Below are 24017 nucleotides of genomic sequence, written 5' to 3' on the forward strand. Positions count from 1 at the left end.
TACAGGTCTGCAAGCAATATTCTGCCATTTTAATGGTATAGAGAAAATGAGACCCCCAAATTTTTTTTTTGCATTTAATGGTGGTAAACATTAGGTTGGCATAATTGTTTATTTCTTTAAATTCCCTAGCCAAATACGGTACTTCCCTCTGTGGGGCCAAATTTTGTTTTGCTATACAGAGTGAATCGTGTACTACCAGGCTCACTAGAGTGAAAATCTTGTCACTGTGTTACTAGAACCAGTGGAAGAAGTAGGAACCTGAATTTTGATGCATGCTTCAAACATACGTGTAGCAGTAGGACATTCAACTTGCAAATTGTTTTCTCGATATCTTATATTCCACGTTAGGAAGTCCATGGCAAGTATTATTACAGAGAACATCTAGCTTGATGTTTCTCTGCTGTATGATACTTACCTTACAGTATACTAAGAAGTCTCTACTACTTAATACCTGTTTATTTCATGTCTCAATAGCTCTGCAAAGTGTGGATTCTTTTTCTCACGTTGATATCCTGTTGATGACATCTTGTGCTCATCAGTCAGTTTTGAACAGAGGCTTTTAGTTATTCAGTTAGCACAGGGTCTAGTACTGTGCAAAGCTGGCGAGCAAGTTCAGTAAACCAACAAAGCTGAAAGCAGCCACATTTTTTGTCCAATATTAACAGTAACAATATTGTGTATAAAAAATAAAACCACCAAACTAATACCACAATTAAAAATTTGACTTGTGTGCTTTCATAGAAAAAAGGTTTATTTTCTTCCCTCCTCTGTTTTTTGTTTTTTTTATCTGTAGATTTATTTAGTGTTCACTACTGTTGCATCACAAATATTGGTCATACATAGAGTAGTTTTAAGATTAGTTTCTTATTTTATATCATTCTTATTTTTGCTATGTCGTCATCCCCCACAGTTCAGTGAGTTGTAAGATCACTAAGGGTCTGTGTGGGTCCTGTTGCCAGCCCAAATAAGGGACAGAAGCACAAATATATAGCCACGAGGAACAGAACATCTGGAGGAAAATGAGCTCAGTCTTATCCTAGAAACTTGTGCTGATGGAGGCCCAAGTTATTAGCAGAACTACAGTAAAAATCTTGAGAGCTGTGGCTCTGCATAGCCGTTGCTACTTGTTTATGACTTACCATGCACTTGCATTTGTGTGATTGTTGAGCAAGTTTAGGGAATAGGCTAGGCTGAAAAATCATTGTTTGAGGGTTTTCTATCATGTGGTTTTCAGGCTTTTTTCCTTTACTCAGTTCACGTAGGCACAAAATACAAGCTACCACAAAAGAGAGGACACAGGTTTATGGCAGCCGAGTTGCCCTCTGACATCCAAGCGAAAACTAGAGTGCAATTAAGTGATTCAAGTGGTAACTTACAGGCTTGTACGTGTATAGAATTAAGATGATAGCCCAGCATGAGTATGAGGTTTGATGCCATGTTGAATGCAATTTTCTGTAAAATAATTTTTTTCATACTTTATTTTACAGTTGCTGCTAACTTACAGAAGATAGTAGATGATCCAAAGGCCTTGAAAACATTGACTTTTAAGTTGGTAAGTTCCTAAGTAACGGGTAATACAGCAAATACAACTTGAGAAACAGAATTATTCTCTTATTAAAGAACAGACTGTTAATTCTTTTTCAAATAGTTGAAAATGCTATGCCAACCATTTAGCAAAAACTGAAAAACATTTTCTAGCCTTCTCTACATCAGCTGAAAAACATGACAAGAAACTACTCTTAAAGGTTTGAGCTTGTAATGCTTGAACAAAGCTTTCTATCTGTGACAGTATCTCTTCTGACTTCCTGAGAGTGAAAGCATCTATATTTTTGTGCTGTTTCTCATTCTCTTCCATCTGTCCTAATATATTTTAACCAGTTGGATGCTGTCATCCAATAAAGTTGTCAAAGATTAAGTACATGTGAATTTAATGCAACTTCTGTCTTTGATAGGGTGGAGAAGGATGGTAAAGGTGTGGGGAGAATCCTTCTAGAACAGTTACATTTGAATTTAGTTATTACTTAGAGAAACAGAATAGGGAGCGTGTCAACTTTTTGTGAGAAGTTCTCAATTTGTGAGCTGTGACTGACAGTCATGCCCACCAGTTGCAAAACAGAAGTCTGTAGAAAAGATGATATCAAAAGTGCTCACAAGGCTGATTTTAATCTCTAGACCAGTTACAGCACTGATTTTTTTGTAAGACAGCCAATTAGATTTACACTGCAAAGTAATAATTTGCATTTTCCAGTTATCCAGAAACTCTTGCAAGGAATTGTGGAATATTTTATTTTCATTATGGACTTCTGAAGGTGATCTAGCTCAACTTTCTGCTCAAAGCAAGGCCAGCTTTGAACTTGCATGAGGTTACTCATGGCCTTCCCTGGTTTAATTTGAATGTTGAAGGATAGAGATTCATTTGAGCAACCTGTTCTGATATTTAACCACTCTCATTGTGAGCAGTTTTTTTTCACCAGTTTCTTAATGGAATTTACCATGCTTCCATTTGTTTCCACTGTCCTCTGTCCTTCTATTGCACACCTTCAAGAAGAGCGTGGCTTCATCTTCTCTCTCTTCTTTCTCTATATAACCTCCCTTGTAGTAGTTGAAGAGGCCAGGAAGATCTCCTTTTCGTCTTCTCTTCTTAAGGGTTTTCTGCTTTTCTGCAGATGTCATGCGCTCTTGCCAACTAATCTCAGTAGCTTTCCACTGGACTCTCCAGTACATCATGTCTGTCTGTACTGAGGAGCCCAACTGTGGACACAGTACTTCAAGTGAAATCTCCAAAGCATCAAACTGAGAGAACAATCACCTCCTGCCTGTTGGCTATGCCTTTTCTAATCCAACCCTATACACAGTAGTCATCACTGAAAGCATATGTTGCTGCCTCACCCTCAACATGTTGTCCACTGGTAACCCAGGTCCTTTCCACAGAGCTGGGGTACTTCAAAAGCTGCCTGGTATGTTCTGACATAATTCTAGCTGTAAGGAGTTGCTTATGCACATAAAAATGCCATTGAGCAGCTGTGTGCACAACAGGAAGAGGAAGCAGACGTCACTTGTTCATCAGTTTGTGAAGTAATTTCCTTATTGAATGTGGGCGGTCCTCAGTGAAAGGACTTAACCCTGACCCCAGTATTTCTGTCAAATGTCTTTAATAGTGACAACCTAAGAAATAGTGTAATGGAAATGGTTTTTAGGTAGTCTAAAGGAAGCATGAAGGAAAGAAACTAATTGCTATAATATTCATGGAGTCTGGATTTTATCTCATTTTCAGCTATTTCATTGAGTAGATAAGTTGACGGATGAGGTGACTGAAATTACTATGTGTGAGAGAGAACCTAAAACCTACTTTAACAGGACATTAGGGATATGAAGTCAAGTAGTTCCACCACTTTGCAGGGGGGAGGACATTCATTCACATCAGTTCTGAGGAATTTTGAAGTTTCAGTGAAAAACAGGTGAAAAACCCAGGGAAGAACTGCAGAAAGAACTAAATTGGAGAAAACTACCTGTTAGGTTAAGTTCCCTCTATCTCTACTCTTAGTTCTGGTAGTCCTCTGTAAATGGACACTTTCTTCCAATCCCACTTCTTCCAACACCTGCCACTATTTCAGTTACAAAGGTCACCCTTTCCGCTGCTTTCTTGTCCTTAGTTCTTCACATCAACCTTCTTTCAGCGAAGCATCCACCCTTGAAAGTTAATCTTGCTTCCACTGTATTTCATTACTGTTTGCCCCTCCAATCCTCTTTTTATCTTCTATATGTGTATCACAAGAAACTGACATCGTGCCTGGGACTGTTCTGAATTGCAGTATTTGCCCTGGACCATGAGTCCTAATTTCAGTTGAATTTTTCGGTATTAAAGTCTTAATTCAGAATTGATGTGCTGCATTTGTTTTTATTTCTTGGTAAAATCAAGTTGAAAAATTTACATACCTAAAACTATCGAATGATTAGCTATGTAAATACCAAACTCTTGACAATTAGCTTTCAGCACCCCTTGCTGAGAATGACTCAGACACATGTGAAAGACTAGACTGAATGCCTATTAGATAAGTGAGTCTCCAGAATCACAGCTTTGTTTATAAAAGCAGCTGCTTCAGATGGGCTGTAAAGAGCCATTTTTAGAGTAAGTGACCTAGTTGGTGATAATGTATTAATTCAGGATTGTTCTTCCGATGTCATTTTTTAAATATAGATTTGAGTAATTTTATCTGACTAAATCATTTGGACTCTTTTTTCCTCTACAGTCTAGTAAAATTAGCAGAAAAGAGCTGTTTCCTTTTAGGAAGGGATTGGGGTACAGGACATGTAACTCAAATGGTTTTGTTTCTTTGCCCCTTACCATCTAAATATAGCTTAAAGGTTGATGCTTTTTTTTCCTTTTTTTTTTTTTTTTTTTTTTAACTGATCTGTTCTTGCTGTCTAAATATCTTACTTTGGCTTTATTGTATAAGCAATGGAATCTCACCAAGACTGTTTAGATAAATAGATATACCAGAGGTGATATAGAAGTTTGCATTGTTCTAATTCACATACTTAAATTAGAGGCTTGAGATTCTGAAATTTAATATCCCATAGTATCCAGTTATTGTTTTTATACATTGAAAACAAAGCAACTTGAAAACTTAGGTTGGGGTATTTCTGTGTTTTAGCTTGATGTATTGCTTAAATGCTGGGGTGCAGTCAATGTCACAAGGTGTTTCAGATTCCAGTGAGTGAATGGTGTTACGTTCGTATGCCTTATCGCAGTGAGAATTAATAGACAGGCCTAAATCAATGTCTTTGTCCCTTCTAAAGGTAAGTTCCACTGGCTAGGTAACAGTTCCTGAGGTTAATTTTTAACCTAAGTCTCTTGCTGACAGTTTTAACCAGCTCCCTGGGAAAAGAACATAACTACAACAAGTATCTAATTAATTCTTACTCTTGATTAACTTAATACATGTTCAATTTCTACCTGTTCTTATATTGTGTAGTGGGGTAGCTAAATAAACTGTCCAGGAGAATTTTCATTTGTTTGTTTTCTTCACCTCTCAGTAAGGTCTTACTGAATCTGGGAGCGCTTATATATGATTTTATTAAAACACATTTTTTTGGTAAATATTTCATGGGGATTCAAAGTCTAAATCTAGGTAATCCTATATCCATTCGGAGGATTCAATTGGAAAGTGTTCTTTAGTATAGGATTAGTTACTATTTGTGGACAAGGAATCTGGTTAGTATCTCAGTGCTTGCAGATTGCTTTTGCTGGTATTTTGCTGGTATATTATTTCTATTCAAATAGCAAGTGTTCTCATTTGGGAAACAGGAACTTACGTCTTCAGCATTTCTGTCTTTAATGAACTTATTTATTATTTTGGCAATAATTAAAGTAAGGTGTCTGAATGAATCTGTCTTTAAAGTTTTGTCTCCTTGTGTATTTAAGTGCATCTTTGATCTTACAATGGTGATGTTCTACAAAACATGCATAATATTAAACCTCCTTCACTTGTGGTGGCTAACACAGAATTATGACTTCTCTGCAGGATCCAGCTGTCCACACTTTTGGAAGGAGGCTGCTTTAATACACAAGTAATCTTGAGGAAACACAAAATTATTATGCAGCATAATTAACATTTTACCTAAGGATTTTTCGTATGAAAAAAGGGAGAAAATACCATTAATGAAAGAATGCGTTCAGTCCCTTAACAGTGAATTGCAAATAGTAGGAGCTCTTCTCATATGCTGCAGTTTGCATATAGCTTTACTATGCTAAGCACAAACTCTAAGGTAGTAGGTTCCCGGTACATTAAATATTAGACAATATTGATGATCAGGACGGCATTTAAAAATCTGTTTGCATCTAGATGAAGTTGCTTAGCATGTCTTTCAGGAAATTGAAAGCTAGAGTATAGAATGATGTAAATAATACTAACTCTTTATATCATGACATTTTACATGCAAAATGCAAACTCCATTTATTTAGTAAATTTCCACTTCAAAAACACAATGAGGCTTCCTAATAACTAGTGATGGTGATCTCAGACTTTTAGCTTGCTCTTTCAATGGAATAAGACCTTTTAAATACTGCCTGAAAGGAGAACTGTGTGTGATAAAAGTAAATTTGAAGGAGTAGCTTGATGTAATGTTTTCACGAGTACCAATAAAGTTTATTTTTGGTTGTGAAAACTCAAGTATAATATCACTTGGTGCACATTGTATGTGTGATCTGAAAGGTTCTGACAGTTTGGGGGGGGGGGGGTATGCTAATGATTCTGAAGGCACTTTTTGAAGTAATTTACCATTACACACTTCACCCAATTTTATTATTACTTTGAATTGTATGCTCCGTAAGTGTAGAATGCATTTAAAAATAATAAAAAAAAGTCAATTATGTGCTACAGAAGCTGATTTTATATTTAAAAATCAAAATATTAAAATGCTTTGCCTATGTAGTATGTTTTTTTTAAAGCAGACCTAAATCAACTGTTCAATCTGAAGCAAGATGGTTTTTATATTCTTCATGTTATTTATGAAAAACGATTATTTGTGCCACTTTGTTCTGTAACAGCCACTAGTAAAGATTCTGATCTATACAATTTGAAGTGCTAGATGGTATAGTCAGAAAGGGGACGTTCTTTTGCAACTATTTGTATATACCTTTCATAGGCTGCTTCAGTTTCATGTTTAAAAAATCATTGGGTTGGTATTCCGAACAGACTTTGTAGCTGGACTCAGGAGCCTTTTTTCAGACATGGGTGTCTACAGCACAACAGTAAAAGGTGGATTCTGTATATGTAGGTTATTTGCTCAAGTGACAATGGCATGCTCAGATGAATAAAAAAGTTCAGCTCACATTTGGGAAGTTTGGGTTAAAGAATTTTGGTCCTTAAGTGACCTTTTGGGATCGCTGCAGAGAGCATTTTGTTTCTCTGTGTTCATTTCACAATCTTTCGTGTTTTTTTTGTTTGTTTGTTTTGTTTTTCCAATATTGATTCGAAGATTGTGCTAAAATGAAGGGTGCGTTGACTGATGCTGACGGAAAATACACCGAGTAATGTGAAAGCTTTCCTCCAAGTAAGCTGTTTGCTGACTAGGCAATACAGGGAAAATTTATAGCCTGATTGTCAAACACTCCTTTTTAACCTGATGTCCTAAACATTTCTGTTTTTACTTGCAGGCCTCTGGCTGTGATGGCACTGAGATTCCTGATGAAGTGAAACTGATTGGGTTTGCTCAGTTAAGTGTCAGCTGATGTCTGTCCCATGCCCCAAGCCGAATTGTGAGATTACGAAGAGGCCAGCTTAGATGCAAAGGAAAATTAATGCACCACACACTGAGTTCTGCTTCATTCTCTAGCAATTCACAAAGTCAGAACAAGCAAAGCCCACAGCTACACCGCTGCTGCTAATGTTCAAAATGCTACTAAATGTCTTTTAGCAGTTGATTTGGATTTCCCCCACGTGAAAAGCCTGTGGAAATGCACTCAGGTGGCTGTATTCATTGGTTACAAAAGGAATTTTCTATCAAGCTTCTTTCATAAACTTTTGAGTGATACTATTTTCTTCTTGTACTTGTGGTTGATAATACTGCCTCTGTTCTGTTATACTTAGAAGTTAGCATAAATATAAAAGTTGAGAATTACTAGCTGAACTTGAATTCTAGTTTTAAAACTGACTGTGAATTTTATTTTTCATATATTTATGCTTTACACATCCTAGTAATAAGAAAATTATTTGACTTGGTTACATGTTATTTGCAGTTAATCTCCCATTATTTAAAAAAAATAATAATTCAGGTATATCTTTGAACTTCTAGGCTGCGTTTTTTTTTTTTTTTTTTTTTTTAATCAATTAATTAGGCATTAGCAAGCTTTTGTTAGTTGTGTCTAAAAACCAGTCCACAAACTGATTGTCAAGGATGTGGGAGGTGCCTTGAAGACATTAATGTTTTAAGAATGTGCCTGAGGCTGCTTCAATTTAGAATAATCTCCATTTTCTGTAAGTACCATATATGTGGTACTATATAATAGTAATCTGAGCAAGGAGGGGTTATACAGTAGCAAAGGTGTTAGAGTATTTTGACTATGCTTTATTGGGGAGTGTATGAGCTAGAACTACTTTAAACTGTTGTTGTTGAGGTAGACTGCTTACTGTGTCCATCTCTGACTTGATGTATCCTTAATGATAGAAACTGGTTTCATACAGGTGATAAAAACTTGAAGAACAGATTTCTGAAGCTTTACTTGAAATTCTGCAAAATACCAAGGTGGAGTAAAAATAATAGGGCTTTGTGCAATGATCCAGTAAAACTGTTAGAAAGAAAACACTTCTGACCCAAGTAGTCTTATGCTTAACCTGTGGCATAGATGTTATGGAGCTAGTGAACCTTAGAAAGATTATCAAATATGGAGACACGTTTCTCGGACATTACAATTTAAACTACTTCCTAGCTAATCCTAGATAAACGGCAGCTCTTTAATGTACTGAAAATGGCAAATATATATTATTAAGAGAAGTTATTTATAATGCCTTGTCATAATCGTTGAGATGTTCTAGAGCCATTTGCGTATGACTCAGTGTAATTCCATTCCATCCTCTTGTTTACATGATGATTACTCCAAGATGACTGCAAAGGTAAAAAATAAAAATAGAAGTGTATTGCACAAACAGATTTGCATTTTGAATTTCTGTGTTCTGTGTACATTTCAATTGCTGTGTGGTGGGGTGATGTTATAACTCTTTGCTGCCTTTATTTAGCTGATGATGAGTGGTACCTGTACAAGGTACATGGCTCCCTATGTTGTGGAGAAGAAAGGGAGAAAATACCATTTTCCTGTTCACAGTGCTTTGCGGAAGCCATTTTTAAGACTTTGAACTGCTGAGGTGTTCATACTTCAAGAAATTATTCTGGAGCAGGACTTCTATTCTTGTGGGAAGCTGGTGTGTCTGAGGAGGGCGCCTTAGGGTGGGGCTAGGGCTGTGACCTGCTGCTGCTGGCCCAGGTGTGGGCTGATGGCTGCAGCTGGGACTTGCTGGGGGCAATTAAGGCCCTCCCCAGGTGACTGGTGCCCTCAGGACCAGTATCTGGAAAGCCTGGTGCCTGGGTGAAGGCTTTGGTGGTGCGTGGCTGCAGTGGCCAGGGGCTGGGTGCTGTGCTGTGGCGGGCAGAATGGCCCTGTGCTCCAGTGGGGCCAGGCCTGGCCTGCATCCAGCTGAAGAGAGCCAACAAAAATGGTAAGTGTGCCCCTCGGTGACAAAAACTGTGCGTCTTTCCTTCGCTTTGAGGTACTGTGTAGGAGCTAGTGTGACATTATTGATGATCTGCTCAGTATCGCTTACGTATCAGCAGTACCTCATCTCAGCACACTCTTCCAGGCTGTTGATCCTTGCCAACCTTTGGCTGATGCTTTCCCTGGGTTGGCCCCTGCACGCTTTGCTGCTGGCTGCCCCGAGCCCAGCTGCTGGAGAAGCTGGGACAGGGGACTTGTGGCTGCCACCAGTGGCAGCGGGGACAAAGGCCATGCTGTGGGGCAGATGCCAGAACAGGGCCTGGTGCCTCTGCCATGGTTGTGGTGGGCGAGGACTGAGGGCAGCGTGCCTCTGAGCTGAGGGAAGGCTGCAATTTAGCACAGCTAATTAGTCATGATCAACCTTTGTATTGAAATGAGAGTAAATCAGAAAGTACCTTAAATGTGTGTCTTCCAGGGAAAAGAGTTAATTTCCTACTCCAATGAGAACAATTGGTGGCTGTGCAGAACCAGAAGGAGTTATGTTCAGGGCATTACTGTTCGACTATTTTTTGTTACATATATTAACGCCTGCTTCTCAAAATGTTGTGCCAGCATTGACTAATCCATCTTCAAAGCAGTTAGCTTTCTTTTTCAGGCAAACAAATAATTGTTCAGGGTACCTTGTCGTTTTCACAGGTCTATAAAAGAAGTCAGAATATGTTAAATGATGAGAATCTTGTGCCACTCACTGGCCGCCTCCCCTAAAATCGGGAAAAGAGTGTTGGAGTATGAGTAGCAACTGTCAGAAGTGCTTACATGCCGTGCTGGTTGGGACTGCAGGAGGTATCTAAATAAAAAGGAATGTAAATACTTTAATTGAAGCATTCAGCAGCATTGTAACAAGATAAAACTGCAGTTGTTACGCACTTGCAGTCTGAAGCAGAAACATGGAAATACTTCACTGAGCTTCCTTGGCTCAGTGAGACAGCAAATTCATGCGGCAAACTTGTGCAGCAGTGCTTTTTATCACAGCTGTGTTGGGGCTGTTTGTTAAATGTTTTTTTTTTTTTGCGGCTACTAAAGTATTGTTAAGAAATACAGCATAAGCAAAATGAGTTTGGAAGAAAACTGGCCTGAGGGAAAAGGCAGTTTAAGCTTTAAAGCCTGTTAAAATGACGTTCATGAATTAGTTTCTGCCCCCAAATGTATACAGATGAAAAAAGGTGAAAATAAACAGTAAGTTGCAATAGAAAGTAGTGTAGAAGTGATGACAGAAATAGACACCAAATCTAATAGGAATTAGCTTCCTGAATACCACATCCAGATAGTCTGAATATCAAGGGAAAAGAGAAAAACAGAAACTATTCACTTGTTCCATGTTTACATGAAGGAGAATGGATACAGTTCTCATTTGTGACATGACACGTACTGCTCCAAAGCAGTTGTGGTGCACATCTTACGAAGGTGTTGCTGGACAAACCTTGGGCCTGCTGCTGCCTGCAGCACCTGCCTGTGTTTAGAGGAAGAGGTCTCTAATTCTAAATGAGATGAAGCTGGAACAGATGAGTTACCATTCAGCTGTCTCTGAGGCCAGGAAAATTGGGCTCAATGAAATGTTTTGAAAATTTCTATAGGGATGGTTACAAGCCACTGCTTGCAGCTTGCAGGCTCTGTGGGCTGATATCTGTCCATGGACCCAGGCCTGCCAGTGCTCTGCTTTAGCACGATGAAAATAGCAGTGTGTTGTGGACTGAGCTGGAAGTCAATAGATGAGGGGAAATAACGTTCTGTAGTTTTATTTTCAAAGCGTTAAAAAAGAAGAATATAAACATACAACTTAGCACAAAGATGTGTTTGGGGAATAACTGGTTTGTGCTTGCATAAAGGCTTGGGGGAGGAGGGACATTTCCAGCCTTTTCTCTCCTGGGATTCCAGTATGGGCTTTGGGCCAGGAAAGCTACCTCCCACTCCTGGCAATGTGCACTTCTCAGGCAAAGAAAACAGGAACACATCGTTTTTTTCCTCTGGTAAGTGCTGACCTTAGATACTCTCACCACACATACAGAGAGTTGTATGCAAACTGTAAAGCAGCTAGCAAGCTGTGATAGTAATTCTGGCTTTCTAAAAGTATTACAAATGTGTTACCGTTATTTCCTCTACAGACCTCCCTGCCCCAGAGCATACTTCTGCTTTATGGTTGAGATTAGAGGTGGAAAGAGGTAAATAAGCCAGGAAACACCACTGAATTTCTTCCCACATCCTCTTCTGAGATGAAGATGAATGTATTTCAGATGGCTTAGTCTAACTTAAGCTCTCTAACTTGGAGGCTTCCAGCGCAGCCCTGTAAAATTTGATCACGGGGCATCCCTTCAGAATGTTTTCAACCTCCACTCTTTTCCTATGAGAGTGAATGCTGTTTGAAGCTTGTAAATGATGTGCCTCCCCCTCATGCTTTTCTTAATCAGAGATTTATTTTCCTTTTCACCACCTACCTCTGCATAATGATGTCGGATGGTGAGATTGGCCTGTGCCTGAAATCAATTAACTATGATGAGGAATCTGACACAGACCTAAAACACAGCTAATTGAGTACATGGAAAATGCTGATTTTATTTAGCTGGGAGCAGAGAATGCTACCCCCACCCAGTGTTTTTCAAAGCAGCATAAAATATGAGACCTTGCTTATAGCCAATAAAAGTTGATATATTTTTTATCTAAATTGATTGCAATATAACTTTATTTAATCAATTGCTGCGTGTTTGTTCACTGCATCAAGTGGGCAGCCTTTCCACCCTCTTGCCATGTACTCATGCATGTGCATGCACTAAGAATGCTAATTACTTTCAAATGAGAAGTTAGAAAAGCAGCAGGAGCCTCCATCTTCAAGTTTGCTGTTCATGTGCTGTATTAATGAGCTGGTGGAGCAACTGGACTTACTCAAACCAAACAAAAACCTCCAACAAAGTCTGATTTACTTGTGTTTTATTACACAATGGTCCAACTGATTAAATATCCAGGCGCATTAGTCGAGCATCATGACATTTTGTTTATCCATTTTCTCACTATGAATAAGCCCAACATTACAACGCACATAAAAATGTGATTTTATAGCTGCTTTATGATTGTTAGGTTATTGTTTGTCAAGCTGCTTGCATAGTCATTGTAATCTGAGATGTTGACCCAAACCCGGTAGATGTGAAGTTGCTTGCTTCTAATGATGTCCAGAATATGGGCGATGATGGATCAATGAGCAATTACAGGGACTTAGAATGTATGGTAAGAAGGATAAATACTTAATTTTCACTGCATAAACCAATAGGGATGCAATCTTGTCCCTTTCAGGACATGAATATTTTGCTATCTAATCTTCAAATGTGAAAGCTATGCTTGTTTATTGTCTCAGTAGGGTGTAGAAAATCACTAATGCAACTGGAGCTGTTTTTGTAGAGGAATGGCTATGAAAAATTGAATTGGAATAGATGGAAAATACAATTCTTTCCTGTTTCCCCCCTTAGGTACAAATTTTATGAATTAATGAGAAACAGCTATTTTTCCAATATAAATCTTTTTGTTTGTTTGTTTGTTTGTTTTTTAATGTCTGAAAAGAACCTAGATGGTTATTTGGTTCTCTTTCATCCATGTAATAATGAGGTTCATTAGGGGAAGGTGCTGCTAATGCATAGGAGTGCTGGGGTTCTTAATATTTACTTTGAACAAGAGGCTTTTCTAGTTTCATCGTGTTTACTTGTGCATCTGCAGATCCTGTAAATCTGGCTTTGCTCTTAGAGGATAATTGACATGGCATTTCAATGTAAGGGAATTTCAGTTTGTTTTGTAACACAGCTGCCTCTTTGCTTACAGGTAGCACATGTAGCTCTCATCAAAAGGCAATTATAAGTAATGAGCCAGAAGGACCAGCGTGTGTACAGTGACTTTGAAGAGCTGAACTCTGTGCTACTCAGGTCATACAGAAACACAAAAACAGCAAAAAGATTATATTTCCCAGTTGCAAAGCTTTTTGGTGTTCTCAAAAAAAAAGGCTGCAGTGCTAAATCGGAATGCATCTTTAAGGTAGAGGTCTGCATTTCTACCTGTCTCTGTGTTTTTGAACCTGGGGAACTGCATTTCTGAAGCATTCTAGCATGGAAAAAAGTAATAAAGGGAGAGCTGGAGCTGACGTACTTTGATGTTAGAACCTGTACCTGTGCTGTTTCATCATGTAAAGGGCAAGAAAAGTTTTTGAAGACTGTACCGAGAAAAGCTCCTCAGGTCTCTAACAGTTGCTATTTTCTCCAATACATCAAAGACCTTTGAGAGACCTGAGCACACCAGCGTTATTTGTAACCTTAACCTGTTGGTATTTGTAATATTAAGGTTGGGGACAGCTGGTTTTGTTTTGTTCTGGCAAATGAGTGTCTTTTGATAATGCCCTCTGTCGCACTTGTGCTCTGTTACTAACCAGCAGAGAAGAAAATGCCGCGTTAAAGAAGGAAGCTTGGAGAGTGTTCCCCCCCTGGCTTTTTATTTTTTGGTTGTGCTTTCTGTGAAGCGTTCACATTGAGGAAAAGCGCAACAGGTACATGGTTAGGATTGTTAAACCTGGAACAATTCCCAGCAGCTCAGAGAACCGGCTACGGATCCTGTTGAATTCAATATTGTTTTTTTTTTCTTGTTATAACATCTCTGATTAAAACAAACTTTGACTCTGCTGGAGCAGTTACTCTATATTAGAAGAAACAGGAAGAGGGTGGAGAAAAACACCTTAAATTAGAACAGATAATCCAGAGGGAAGGACCGTTATTGAAATCTTGGCCCCATGAATTAATAAGATTTTACAATAGCTTCAGCGGGACTAGAATTTCACTCCCTATCTGTGTTGATTATGAGCTGCTCAGTTTACTCCTGGGGCTATAAAATGAAAAAGGATCCGATCGTGATTAGAGAGTAGGTATGATTTGAATGGAAGGTGATTACTAAAATCTCCCTGAAGTCTTCCACCCTGCTTGTGCTGCAAGCTTTTCCTATTTATAATAGCATAGTGCAGCCATCCAAGCAGAAAATGACACCAGAGAGAAAGAGTTTTCTGATTGTTTCTGATTAGGTTCAATGCTAACCTTGTAAATCTGTCTGTCAGACAGGGCACGGCCTAGTCATCCATAAACCTGATGCTTCGTGAAAGATTGAAAGGGTGAGGAAACTTTTGCACTTGCATGTTGCCTGGTACCCTTTTTTTTTTCTCCAGATGGATTCTGATCTTGGGTGGAAATTATTGAGCTCCAACTTGGCTTTAAATAAATTACTAAAGGTACTTAAGGGCACTTTGTGGTCACACATTTGTGTACTGTACAGCGGTGTTTCCTTGTTGGATTTATGAGGCTGAGAAACGTTTGAATCTGAGGTTGGTTGTTTGAAGGTAGCGTGGCTTGGAGAGGCCCATGGAAATCAAAGCAGGGCTGTGTTTGTGCCAGTGAGCTGTACTTATTCCCCATTTTTTGTCATGATGCGCAGTTGTCAACGTCGTCAAGCAGCCTTTTTCATAGGCAAAGATTTTCATTTTTAACAAAGTAATTGCAGATGTTCTGTAGCAAGTCTGCATGTGTTTGTTCCAGTCCAAAGACAACTGAGACTGTTGTTACATTTGCTTATGCCCTACAAATTGATCTAGGCAAGGTAAGAGCTTATGTGAAGAGTTGACAGAATATTCACTCAACTGGATGTTCTTCCTTGTGTATGGCATAAGGCAAAGGCCTAAAAATACCTTTGGAAGAGTATTCAGTGACCTTGTAGCAAATCAGATTTATGCAGGTGTAAATTATGGGCAGCTGTTGGGTGCAAAAAATGACAACAAACTGAATTAAAAAATCAGTTTTGGTCCAGGAAAGTAAACTGATTTGTTTTCTAATTTACAAACAAAATAGAGTTTGTTAGATGTAGAGTTTTGGTGTTACAGAACACTGATGACATTTTTCTTGCTGTAAAATTGTCATCCTGATAATGTTTGGTGCTGTCTTGTTTTAATAAGGGCTTTTAATAATTACTTCCAGATACTGGAACAAGCAGGTGATAAATGCTCAAGGTAGTTGAGGCATAAGATGTTATTTAGCCTCAGATAAAATTTTGTCTGTTTATTAATTGTAAAAGTTCTGCTTTGTTGCATGTTCCAGGTACGCTTGTGTTACAGATACGCCATATTATGTATTGATGCTAATGACTGCCAAGGTTACACACAGAAGTAGTATTTTGTAACTCTGTATGGCCCTCTACATCTTTTCATGGTGTTTTGTTTTTTTTTCTTCCTACACTGAACTATCGTCATTCATGTTCATGTGGAAGTAAACCTGTATTAACCACATTAGCTTCCATCAGCTTGTTCTGGTGAGATTTTCCTGGCAAATGCCTGGGCTCCAGATGCTGCTAGCAGTCAGCGTGGCTTTGCAGAAGCTCCTGTAGAGATGGAGCTGGGCACAGTGCTGCCGTCCCCACACTCATGGAGGAGCCGCACACAGCTCACCCTGCTGCATGGCAGCAAAGGGCTGGTGTGGGGACTGAGCTCCTGATAACCGTGTAATCTTCTCTGGGGGTGCACACGCTTTTGGGCTGTTCCTCTTTATTTATTTGTGGCTTGGTTCCTGTCTAGTGGGGACGTGGGAGCAATTAAAACAAACAAGCCAAAAGCTCCTACTTGACTTACCAATTTAATTTTACAGTGACATTTGATTTTTTCAAAACCATGTCAATAAGTGTTCGGCTCTCCAAAGTAGTTTTATTTTTAACTCCTGATTTGTATGTAGATAAATATTTACATGAAATGGTCGGGCTCCTTGCAGTCCACAAGATAAATAATTTTCCTTCATTCTGAAATGTTATTTTACATCAGGATTTATCTCTTCGGGTGGGCTCCAGCACTGCAGCACTTAACCCTGCAGGGGAGAAATGAGAGATTTCAAGCTGAGCCCCTGACCCTGGCCACTTGCCCTGCAGCTCTCCCTTTCTGTGGGTGATTTACTACTAGGAAGCCTTTGGGGTCCTCTCAGCGCTGCGCTGCGTGCCCTGCCTGCCCTTGCTGCCGCACCGGTGCGCGCTGTCCCCGCGGACTGCTTTGGCAGCCCCAGCTGCTGGTGTGTGGCAGAGCCCCTTGCAGGAAGCCAGCTGTGCTGAAAGCTCCCAGCTCTGCCCCTTGCTGCCTGTGCTGCAGCCACACTGACTGCTGAGCGATGTCTGAATGGTCTGTAACACAAACTGCCCCAGGTTTGCTTTATCTCAGCAGTCACGTGTGGCTTTTAAGATCTGCTACTATAGCTAAGGACAAAACCAAGCCACGGCTTCGATGCCTACGCAGTTATTTGGGGTATAGGGAAAAATTCCCCACCTGCCTGGTAGCTGCTGCTTCAGGTGTATGTAATTGGGGCTTTCTTACCGCATTCAGCCCTGGGTCTGTGCAGACTGTTTTTCTTTTGTTTGCACCTGTGAACTCGAGTTTTTCCAATTAGTCCTGGGCTCTGTTTGTATGTCAACACATTAAACTAATGGAGTGTTACTAATGCTCGATGAAATAAATCTTAACTTAGATCTGCACTTAAACAATTTGTTGCTACTTTTAAAGGCATTTGGGGTTGGAAAAAAGGCAAAACAACACTTCAACTCTGTGTGTTCAGATCTCAGTGAGAACCCTTTGAAGGGTTCAGTTGGAGACAAACACATGCACATGTTGACACTAGCTAACACAAGTACATGACAAACAGGGGAAATAGGGGCTTCTGCTGCTTATCTAACAAAGATCATAATCCTTGTATTAGTCACAAAAGAAATCTCTATCAGTGAAAATAATTTTTATAATTAAAGGCAAAAGTATTGCCTTCTGGAGGGGATTTCAAAGCTTATCTGTTCCTGTAGAACTGAGCTGTGATACTGTCTGGATTTATGGTAAGTTAAAACAAAGAGGGATTATGTGTGTAATGTCTTATGATACCAGACACTGGCAAAATTAGGCACAAGGATGTAAATGCCCTTACTTTGCAAGATGCAAAATGGCGCCTAAATAAATTCCACTTTAACATTCAGGCATGTGAAGCTAAGTCGGTTCGTGATGTGTGCCATTTTAGTTTTTATTAACAACATATCTCTCGTTTAGATATTCTTCAATCTAGCACAGAAGATACTTTGTCAGAAAAATAAAAACAACAATTTTTTAATTGAAGTGAACTTCACCATTAATTAGAACTACTGACGTATTACCTTGAGGAAATGGAGCACGTGGTTTATGGCTAAATTAAGTATGTTGGAATTTAAATTTGATAGCAAATATATTTTTGCTGTAAATGCACTATTAGAGCTGAATTTATTGGAAAGCGTGTTAGGATGAGTTGTGGGAAGATGACAGAGTGCACACTGCTCTTGAAAACGCTGCATTTCATCATCCTGTGGGTACTGACATATTTGCGAAACTGCACTTTTTATAGTACTTTAAAAACTGTTAAAATAAATCTGTTGCCAGTTGTCTGATGTATTCCAGGCAACTGCAAATCCCACAGATGAAGTTGCCTAACCCATCGTGAATTACTGTTCAAAGCAAACACACGTCTTGGCATTGCAGAGAACTGAGAATAAAGATGGATCAGAGACAGCAGCGTGTGTGAAATTTCCGAACACGTATGCTTTTCTAAAGCCGTGTTGTTATCTGACGTAGGCTTCAAAGATACAAATAGTTGTATCCTTAGTGTGTCTCTTCCTATAAAAGTTCTGCAGCCTAGTTTCAAAATGTACTTTTGTAAACTACCCTAAGTTTTTGTGTTCAGTCAGTACACGTACAGCTTGGTTGGGACATTTCCTTTTTCTCCCTCTTCAACAACAGCACCATTGGTAAAAGTAAAGCCTGGGAAGTCCCAGTTGGACTTGAAGATTTGAGAGATCTTTTCCAATGCATACAATTCCCTGTCTGCTGTAATCTTTCCTCATGAGCTGTCACCTCCTGTCAGTAAATGTCAAGGAACAGGGAAATCTTTCTCATCTCGCTTCTGTGTTTCACGTGCAATTTGCCAGCCAGTGTGTACGTACAAACGAAACTTTTCAGGTGCAATTGTTTCCATTCTCTTTACAAACGTTTGCACTACATTAAGCATTTTTTCCTTAAACAAGTGGCAGCCTTACTGAAATTGTGATGGATAAGAAAATAGGCTGTTAGGTTCTTTCAAAAGGAAGGGCATGGAAATGAAGAGAATGAAATGTGATTGATGATCAGTGTCTGAGCTGGAAAGGGAGAACACGAGGCGCTGGTAGCATTAACACCAACAAGCAGCTTCTAGTTTACTACTGATGTGGCAAGCCCAGCATTCAAATGAAATGCGGTATACTCCTCTGATTTGGTATTTCTCTTGGGCTTAGCAGAAGGTAAAAGTGGAAGCTTGTTTTCTATGACATTTCCAGCACAGCAATTTCCAAACCGTAAAAAAAAGGCATTTCATCATGTGAAATGTCTGGGAAATAATCATCTGTCACAAATGAGACAACTTAATCTGCGCAGGGTTTGCTCTCCTTACAGCCTAGGAGTGATAAAATGTAATGTTTGGGAGCACAATGATTTATTCTTCGAGGTAAAATGTGTGGCTCCCCAGTGAAAGCTTTGCACTAAGTTGTAACCAAGGATCCTACCAGGTTTCTGCCCAGTTATACTAGAAAGTGCTCAAACCAGAGGCTGATGTGAGCCTTCAGGTTGTAGGATCTGTAGGATACACTAGCGTATCCCACTACACGTGGTATGAGGGTAGCCAGTACTCTTAGCGATGGGAAGGAGCAGCCGGCATCATCAGTCAGAAAGGCCCCTCCTTGCTAACCTCTGCTGTGCTAATATTGCAACAAGGGAGATTCATAAGCATTATTTCCATATGGTTTTTGTCTGGTTATCTACTTGGAGTGTACTCCTTTATGGTACTGATGGGGTTGTACGTTTTTCTACTTAGTTTAGACTTACTGGATGCATCTATTTTTGTTTGTAGTTTATTTTCATAGATTGGGTGCTTGGGCATGAAGGTTACTGTTATGAGGCATCCCAGGAGTTCAAGATAAGAAGCAACATCTGGATTTTAAGTGTTAAAGCGAATAGGGAATATTTCCCAGACTAGTATGCGTTTAGATTACCTAAGGACCTGCTTCCTTGCAACTCACAGTTCAGCAAATGACTTTGCCCTCAACAAGGACAGCGGTGGTATTCCTGCTCCAGGTACCTCAACTGTGCACGCAGCGGTGTGTGGTGCGGGGACTGTGAGGGTTATCGGCTTGCTTTTCCTCAGTCTGATCCCTTTTCTACGCATAGGGATGGATATGTCGTCTACATGTTATTCTTGACACTCGCCTACCTCTGAGGTGCAAATGCACAGCAATAAATCTCATGTTAGGTGCATTCTTGGCTTGTGAGAGTGGTGGAATGTTTTGATCTTGTTTCTGTAGCGATAAAACAAATAGCCAATAACTGTTTTGTCGAGTACTGGCTTGCAATGCTCAGTTTGTTTTCCTATTGATACTGTGAAAAAAACTCACTGCATTTTACGTTCAAAATCCCCTTTAAAGGAATCCTTGAACCATTGTGTAATTTATGGCCCCTAATTAACACGAGCCAATACTTTTACAAGTAATTAAATCAGTTTAAAAATGTTGCACGACTCACCCATCTGTTTGAAGTAATGGCTAAATTGCAGCATAATACAAATTAAAATGTATACTTCCATAACCTGTACTTCCAAGTATATGCCAGCACTTGCAGTGTGTGCATGTATGTTCCTCTATTAAAAAATGTAATTTTAATTACATGCTGTATATATTCTTTATTCTGGCCCATTAGTTTTATCCCCATGTGTAGAGATGCTGAATCCAAGGAACAAGGCAGTAAATAATCCTGGCTTTTAATGACCAATTAAAGCAGCCTATCATCAACCTTGCCATCAGCCGAGTTTGTAATTCAAAGTACAGATATACTGTAATTGTTAGAATAAAACAGTTCCCGGGAAGTACCAAGCCACTCTCGTTTGTACATAATAGCACTCTCCGGAGACAGCAGCACTTCATTTCGTAAGCCAACCAGCAACTGAAATTTAATAAAACTGGAAGCTAAATAGGTGTTTCCAAAGTGAGGGCGAGCTTAATACAAAGCCTCGGTGCACCTTGATGACTTCGTCCTGGATGATCAGGACTTTTCTGTGGCCTTTGAAGGAGGAATATTTGTCAAGTTCATTAACTAGGTACTTCAAAGGCAACGTGGGTATGTTGATGCCTACCGTCTGTAGTTACTCTAGCCCAGTAGACTTGCTATCTGCTCCAGATGATAGCAAAAGTAATTTTTTTTAAGTGTGATCATATAAGACAAATCATCCTGTCTGTTGAAACGAATCCAATAACCAAGTCGCTGATACCTCAAAAGTAGGGATAGAGAGCAAAGTACTGCTGTGCTCAGCCTTCATGCAGATGCACCTGTAACACATTCAGTGCTGGAAGCCTGAATATTAGAAAGCAGTGAGGAAAGGGGAGGCAATGCGGGGAGCAGGAGCAGATATAAAGATTAGGGCATTGAAATGGTGGATGAAAGTGCACTTGATTAAGTGGAAGTTAAACTGTGGTGGGGGAAAAAAAAAAAAAAAGTGTTTTGAATTACAAGCTGCTTAAGGCTAACATGAGAAAAGATTGAAAAAAAAAAGTGTGTGTATATATATATATATATATATGGAAAAAACTCATATGAGGCAAGTGTGTGATACCGAGACCTGTGCGATCTCACACAGGCTGTGCAGTGGTTGAGACAACACCAAACCTGGTTGAGACAACACCAAAGAAGATATTTCTTTTCTTGAAAGAGCAGTTTTGTCCTCTGCACATTATGTAGGACAGCTTGTCCTCTGAAACTCACTGATTTTACTTTGCCTGGCTTTGGACAAGGTAGGGCTGTAAACCCTTCAGGTAGGGACCATCTCTTCACAACCTTGCATTCTGTTCCTTGTGCCTGTTTTGGATGGGTACATCAGTTTGGTGAGGGGATGCTGTGCTATGGGAAGGTGCGAGGAGTGAAGGAAACGAGGGAAGTGAAGCAGGTTAGAAGCGCAGAAGAGTGGGGTGAGGTTGAAGTGAGATCTGTGCAAATTGAGCAAGAGGAGGAGGAAAGCCAAGGTCTCTGTCCTCTCTTACAGAAGAGGGTTTAAGTGGGGAATAGCAAACCTTGTGTGGCAGCTTTCCAGGGCTGGCTGGCAGACAGGGGCCAGAGGGGAAGAAGAACATGTTGCGGGCTGAGCCACCACCGTGGGTGGCTGGGATTTGGGTGGGCAGGGTGGCTGGCCTGGCCTGGCCAGGGGGCATGTGGGTGTGGGAGGGGAGATCTTTGGTGCGGGAGCTATGCTGTGCTAGAGGCTGGTAGTATGCAGAGAAAAGGGAGGAGGTTTAGCACTGCTTTATGGGCTTGCGTGAGAGCCCAGAGGGGCACTAATGGTACTACGGGATCACCAGCAAGGCCTGGTGCCAGCTTGAAAAAAAAATCTACTTGACTCGTTATTTCCTTTTCTGAACAGAAAAAAAAAATATAAAAATCAAGGGGCAATAAAATTACCCTAAGCCAGAGATGGTTGGGATTCTTCCAGGTGAAAGAAGTTTAGCAAAGTTATCTTTGTGCCTCCATTTTCTCTCCAATGCAATGACTGCAAAAATAAAAACAGTTTAGGGAATGGAAAAGGAGAGATAGCAAGGAGCAGATAGGGCCCTGTGGGGCTCCTATTCTTGCTAGTAGTGTGCATTTTTTAGTGCTGCCAAGCAGGCTTTTTATGAGCAGAATATAACATGTTAGTGAAGTGGCAGAGAGCCAGGTGATGCAGATAACTCAGCGGAGAGCTCTCTCCTGTCAGGAGTTAAGTGTTACGCACCTCCTGTCATTGCACAGCTTACAAACCCATAGGTCTTTGTTCTACTTTGTCTTCATAAGGAGTGGGTTTAATGCGAAATTGGAGAGGTTACTGCTTGCTTTGTCTTCTTGCTTGCATTTGATGAGAGATGAAGTTTCTGGTGAGTAAAGCACCGTCTGGAATATGGTGTTCTTCCCCAGAAATCTTCCCCAGAAACCTGGGTGATATCCCAGTTGACTTCACTTTGAATTGGAGTGAGACCTCAATTGGATAAAGAGAATCAAACCCAGCCCTTTTTTTTTTTTTTTTTTTTTTTTTTTAAAAAAAAAAAAAAAAGGCACAAATCCCTTTGAAACTGATTTGCATTGTGACTTGAGTCAAATCTGATTTGTTTCACACAGCTCAATCCAAATGTAATGTGCGGTACAGCAGCTAATGGAGCCCGGTGTTTTACTTCATTGTCTCTGAATATGTATGAAGTGAGCTCTGATGGATAATGGATAACTGTTGGAATGTCTCACAATTCAAGATTCTTTTTGAGGAGGGATTTTTAATGAAGTTGAATAAATAATAAAAAGTTTTAGAACGTTTCAAAATGTCTTATCCCTTTCTCTTGCTACACTTTGCAACTGCTTTTCTCTTTAAGATGTTCCCATAAATGTCTTATCACGCATCAGCTCTTACCATATGAGCACGTTGCCCTCGGAGCCCAACAGGCTCCATCAGGCTGGAAGAGTCGAGGTGCTGGCTGTGGTTTCTCTCACTTAAATGGCTGCTATCCTCATCGCCAAAGAAGGATGGATGTCACGTTAAATAGTTCTGTACTCTGGGCTTCCTAGCACGTCCCTAATGGCGCTGTAGGAAGCTCTCTGCTTCCCCACTTTGTTGGCATACTAAGGCTTCTGAGTTGTTGCTCTCTCCCACAGTCTCTAAGTAAGGGATCACACTAGAAAATAGGCTGGAGTAAGGGAACCCCTAAAGGAAAAGGGGATGTTGGAATTGGAATTATCCATGGTAGTCTTGATTTAACTGCAGATGTTAGTAGGTATTACCTAGAAAACCTCAAATTTGGGCTATTAGCTTGCCTCAAATAAATGTTGTCTGCATTACAAAGCCATTTCACATAATTCTGCACAGCTTGACATTAACACTGCCTTTGCAGAATAAATGTTCAAAGATAAATCTTGCATGAAGAATGAATCACCTCTTGCTCTCCTTAGCTCTTTCAGATGAGGCAGAGACATAATGTAGAGAGAGCTAACATGCAGACCTAGCCAGAAAAATGGACCTTTTTTTTTTCTGCATTAGGCATGTCACCAGAGGAGAGGCTGGAGACAACTCTATTACAGGTGCAGTTGAGTCAATAATGCATATTCATCCTTTTTCTTACGACTTTTTCTTCCGTTTCATAAATTCCCATTTTTAACAAGAGAAAAATAAGCAGGTGTTATTCACTACAACATTTTGTGTCATATGGGTCTTCTTCTGTGGCATGTTGCTGTTTCAGTTGGAAACCTTCAGCAGGTTTAAGATGGTTTTATTTAATATATTGTTTTCACTTAAGGCAGTGAAAATTTCTTTGGAAATCTATGACAATCAATTAAGTAAATGAGAAAATAGAATGCTTGTAATTAAGATAATCAAGCTACACGAAATCCACCCTACTAGAGCTAATATCTGTATATCTCCAAGCTGTATATTAATTAAACACCATGTAAGTGTTGCAATTAGACTTGGGTGGCTATGGTGAAATTGAGAGAAATCTGAAAATGATTGGAGGGTTTTTAATGCATGCAAAGTTGTTTTAAAGCAGCTTGTTATAATTTGTAAGGTGATGGTGTTGCCGCAGACACTTCTAGGATGCCTGACAAGTCTGTCACGGGCTTGAGCTGCTTCTGAAAAAGGTAACCCAAGGAGAGAAATACACTTTGGTT

The 24017-nt window shown here is 39.8% G+C and overlaps 1 protein-coding gene across 2 annotated transcripts in view; it reads left to right on the forward strand.

Annotated features, from left to right (window-relative positions):
- Positions 1-8615, forward strand: part of STK39 (serine/threonine kinase 39) — an 89124-nt gene extending 80509 nt beyond the window's left edge. For both annotated transcript variants that reach the window (XM_082763046.1, XM_082763047.1), the window contains 2 exons: positions 1488-1552; positions 7160-8615. In XM_082763046.1, coding sequence (XP_082619172.1) covers positions 1488-1552; positions 7160-7234 — 140 coding nt within the window. In that variant the 3' untranslated portion in view covers positions 7235-8615. The remainder of the gene's footprint in view (positions 1-1487; positions 1553-7159) is intronic.
- Positions 8616-24017: the final 15402 nt, after the last annotated feature.

Source organism: Aythya marila (genome assembly GCF_965140915.1).
Source record: "Aythya marila genome assembly, chromosome: 6".
NCBI classification, from domain to species: Eukaryota; Metazoa; Chordata; class Aves; order Anseriformes; family Anatidae; genus Aythya; species Aythya marila.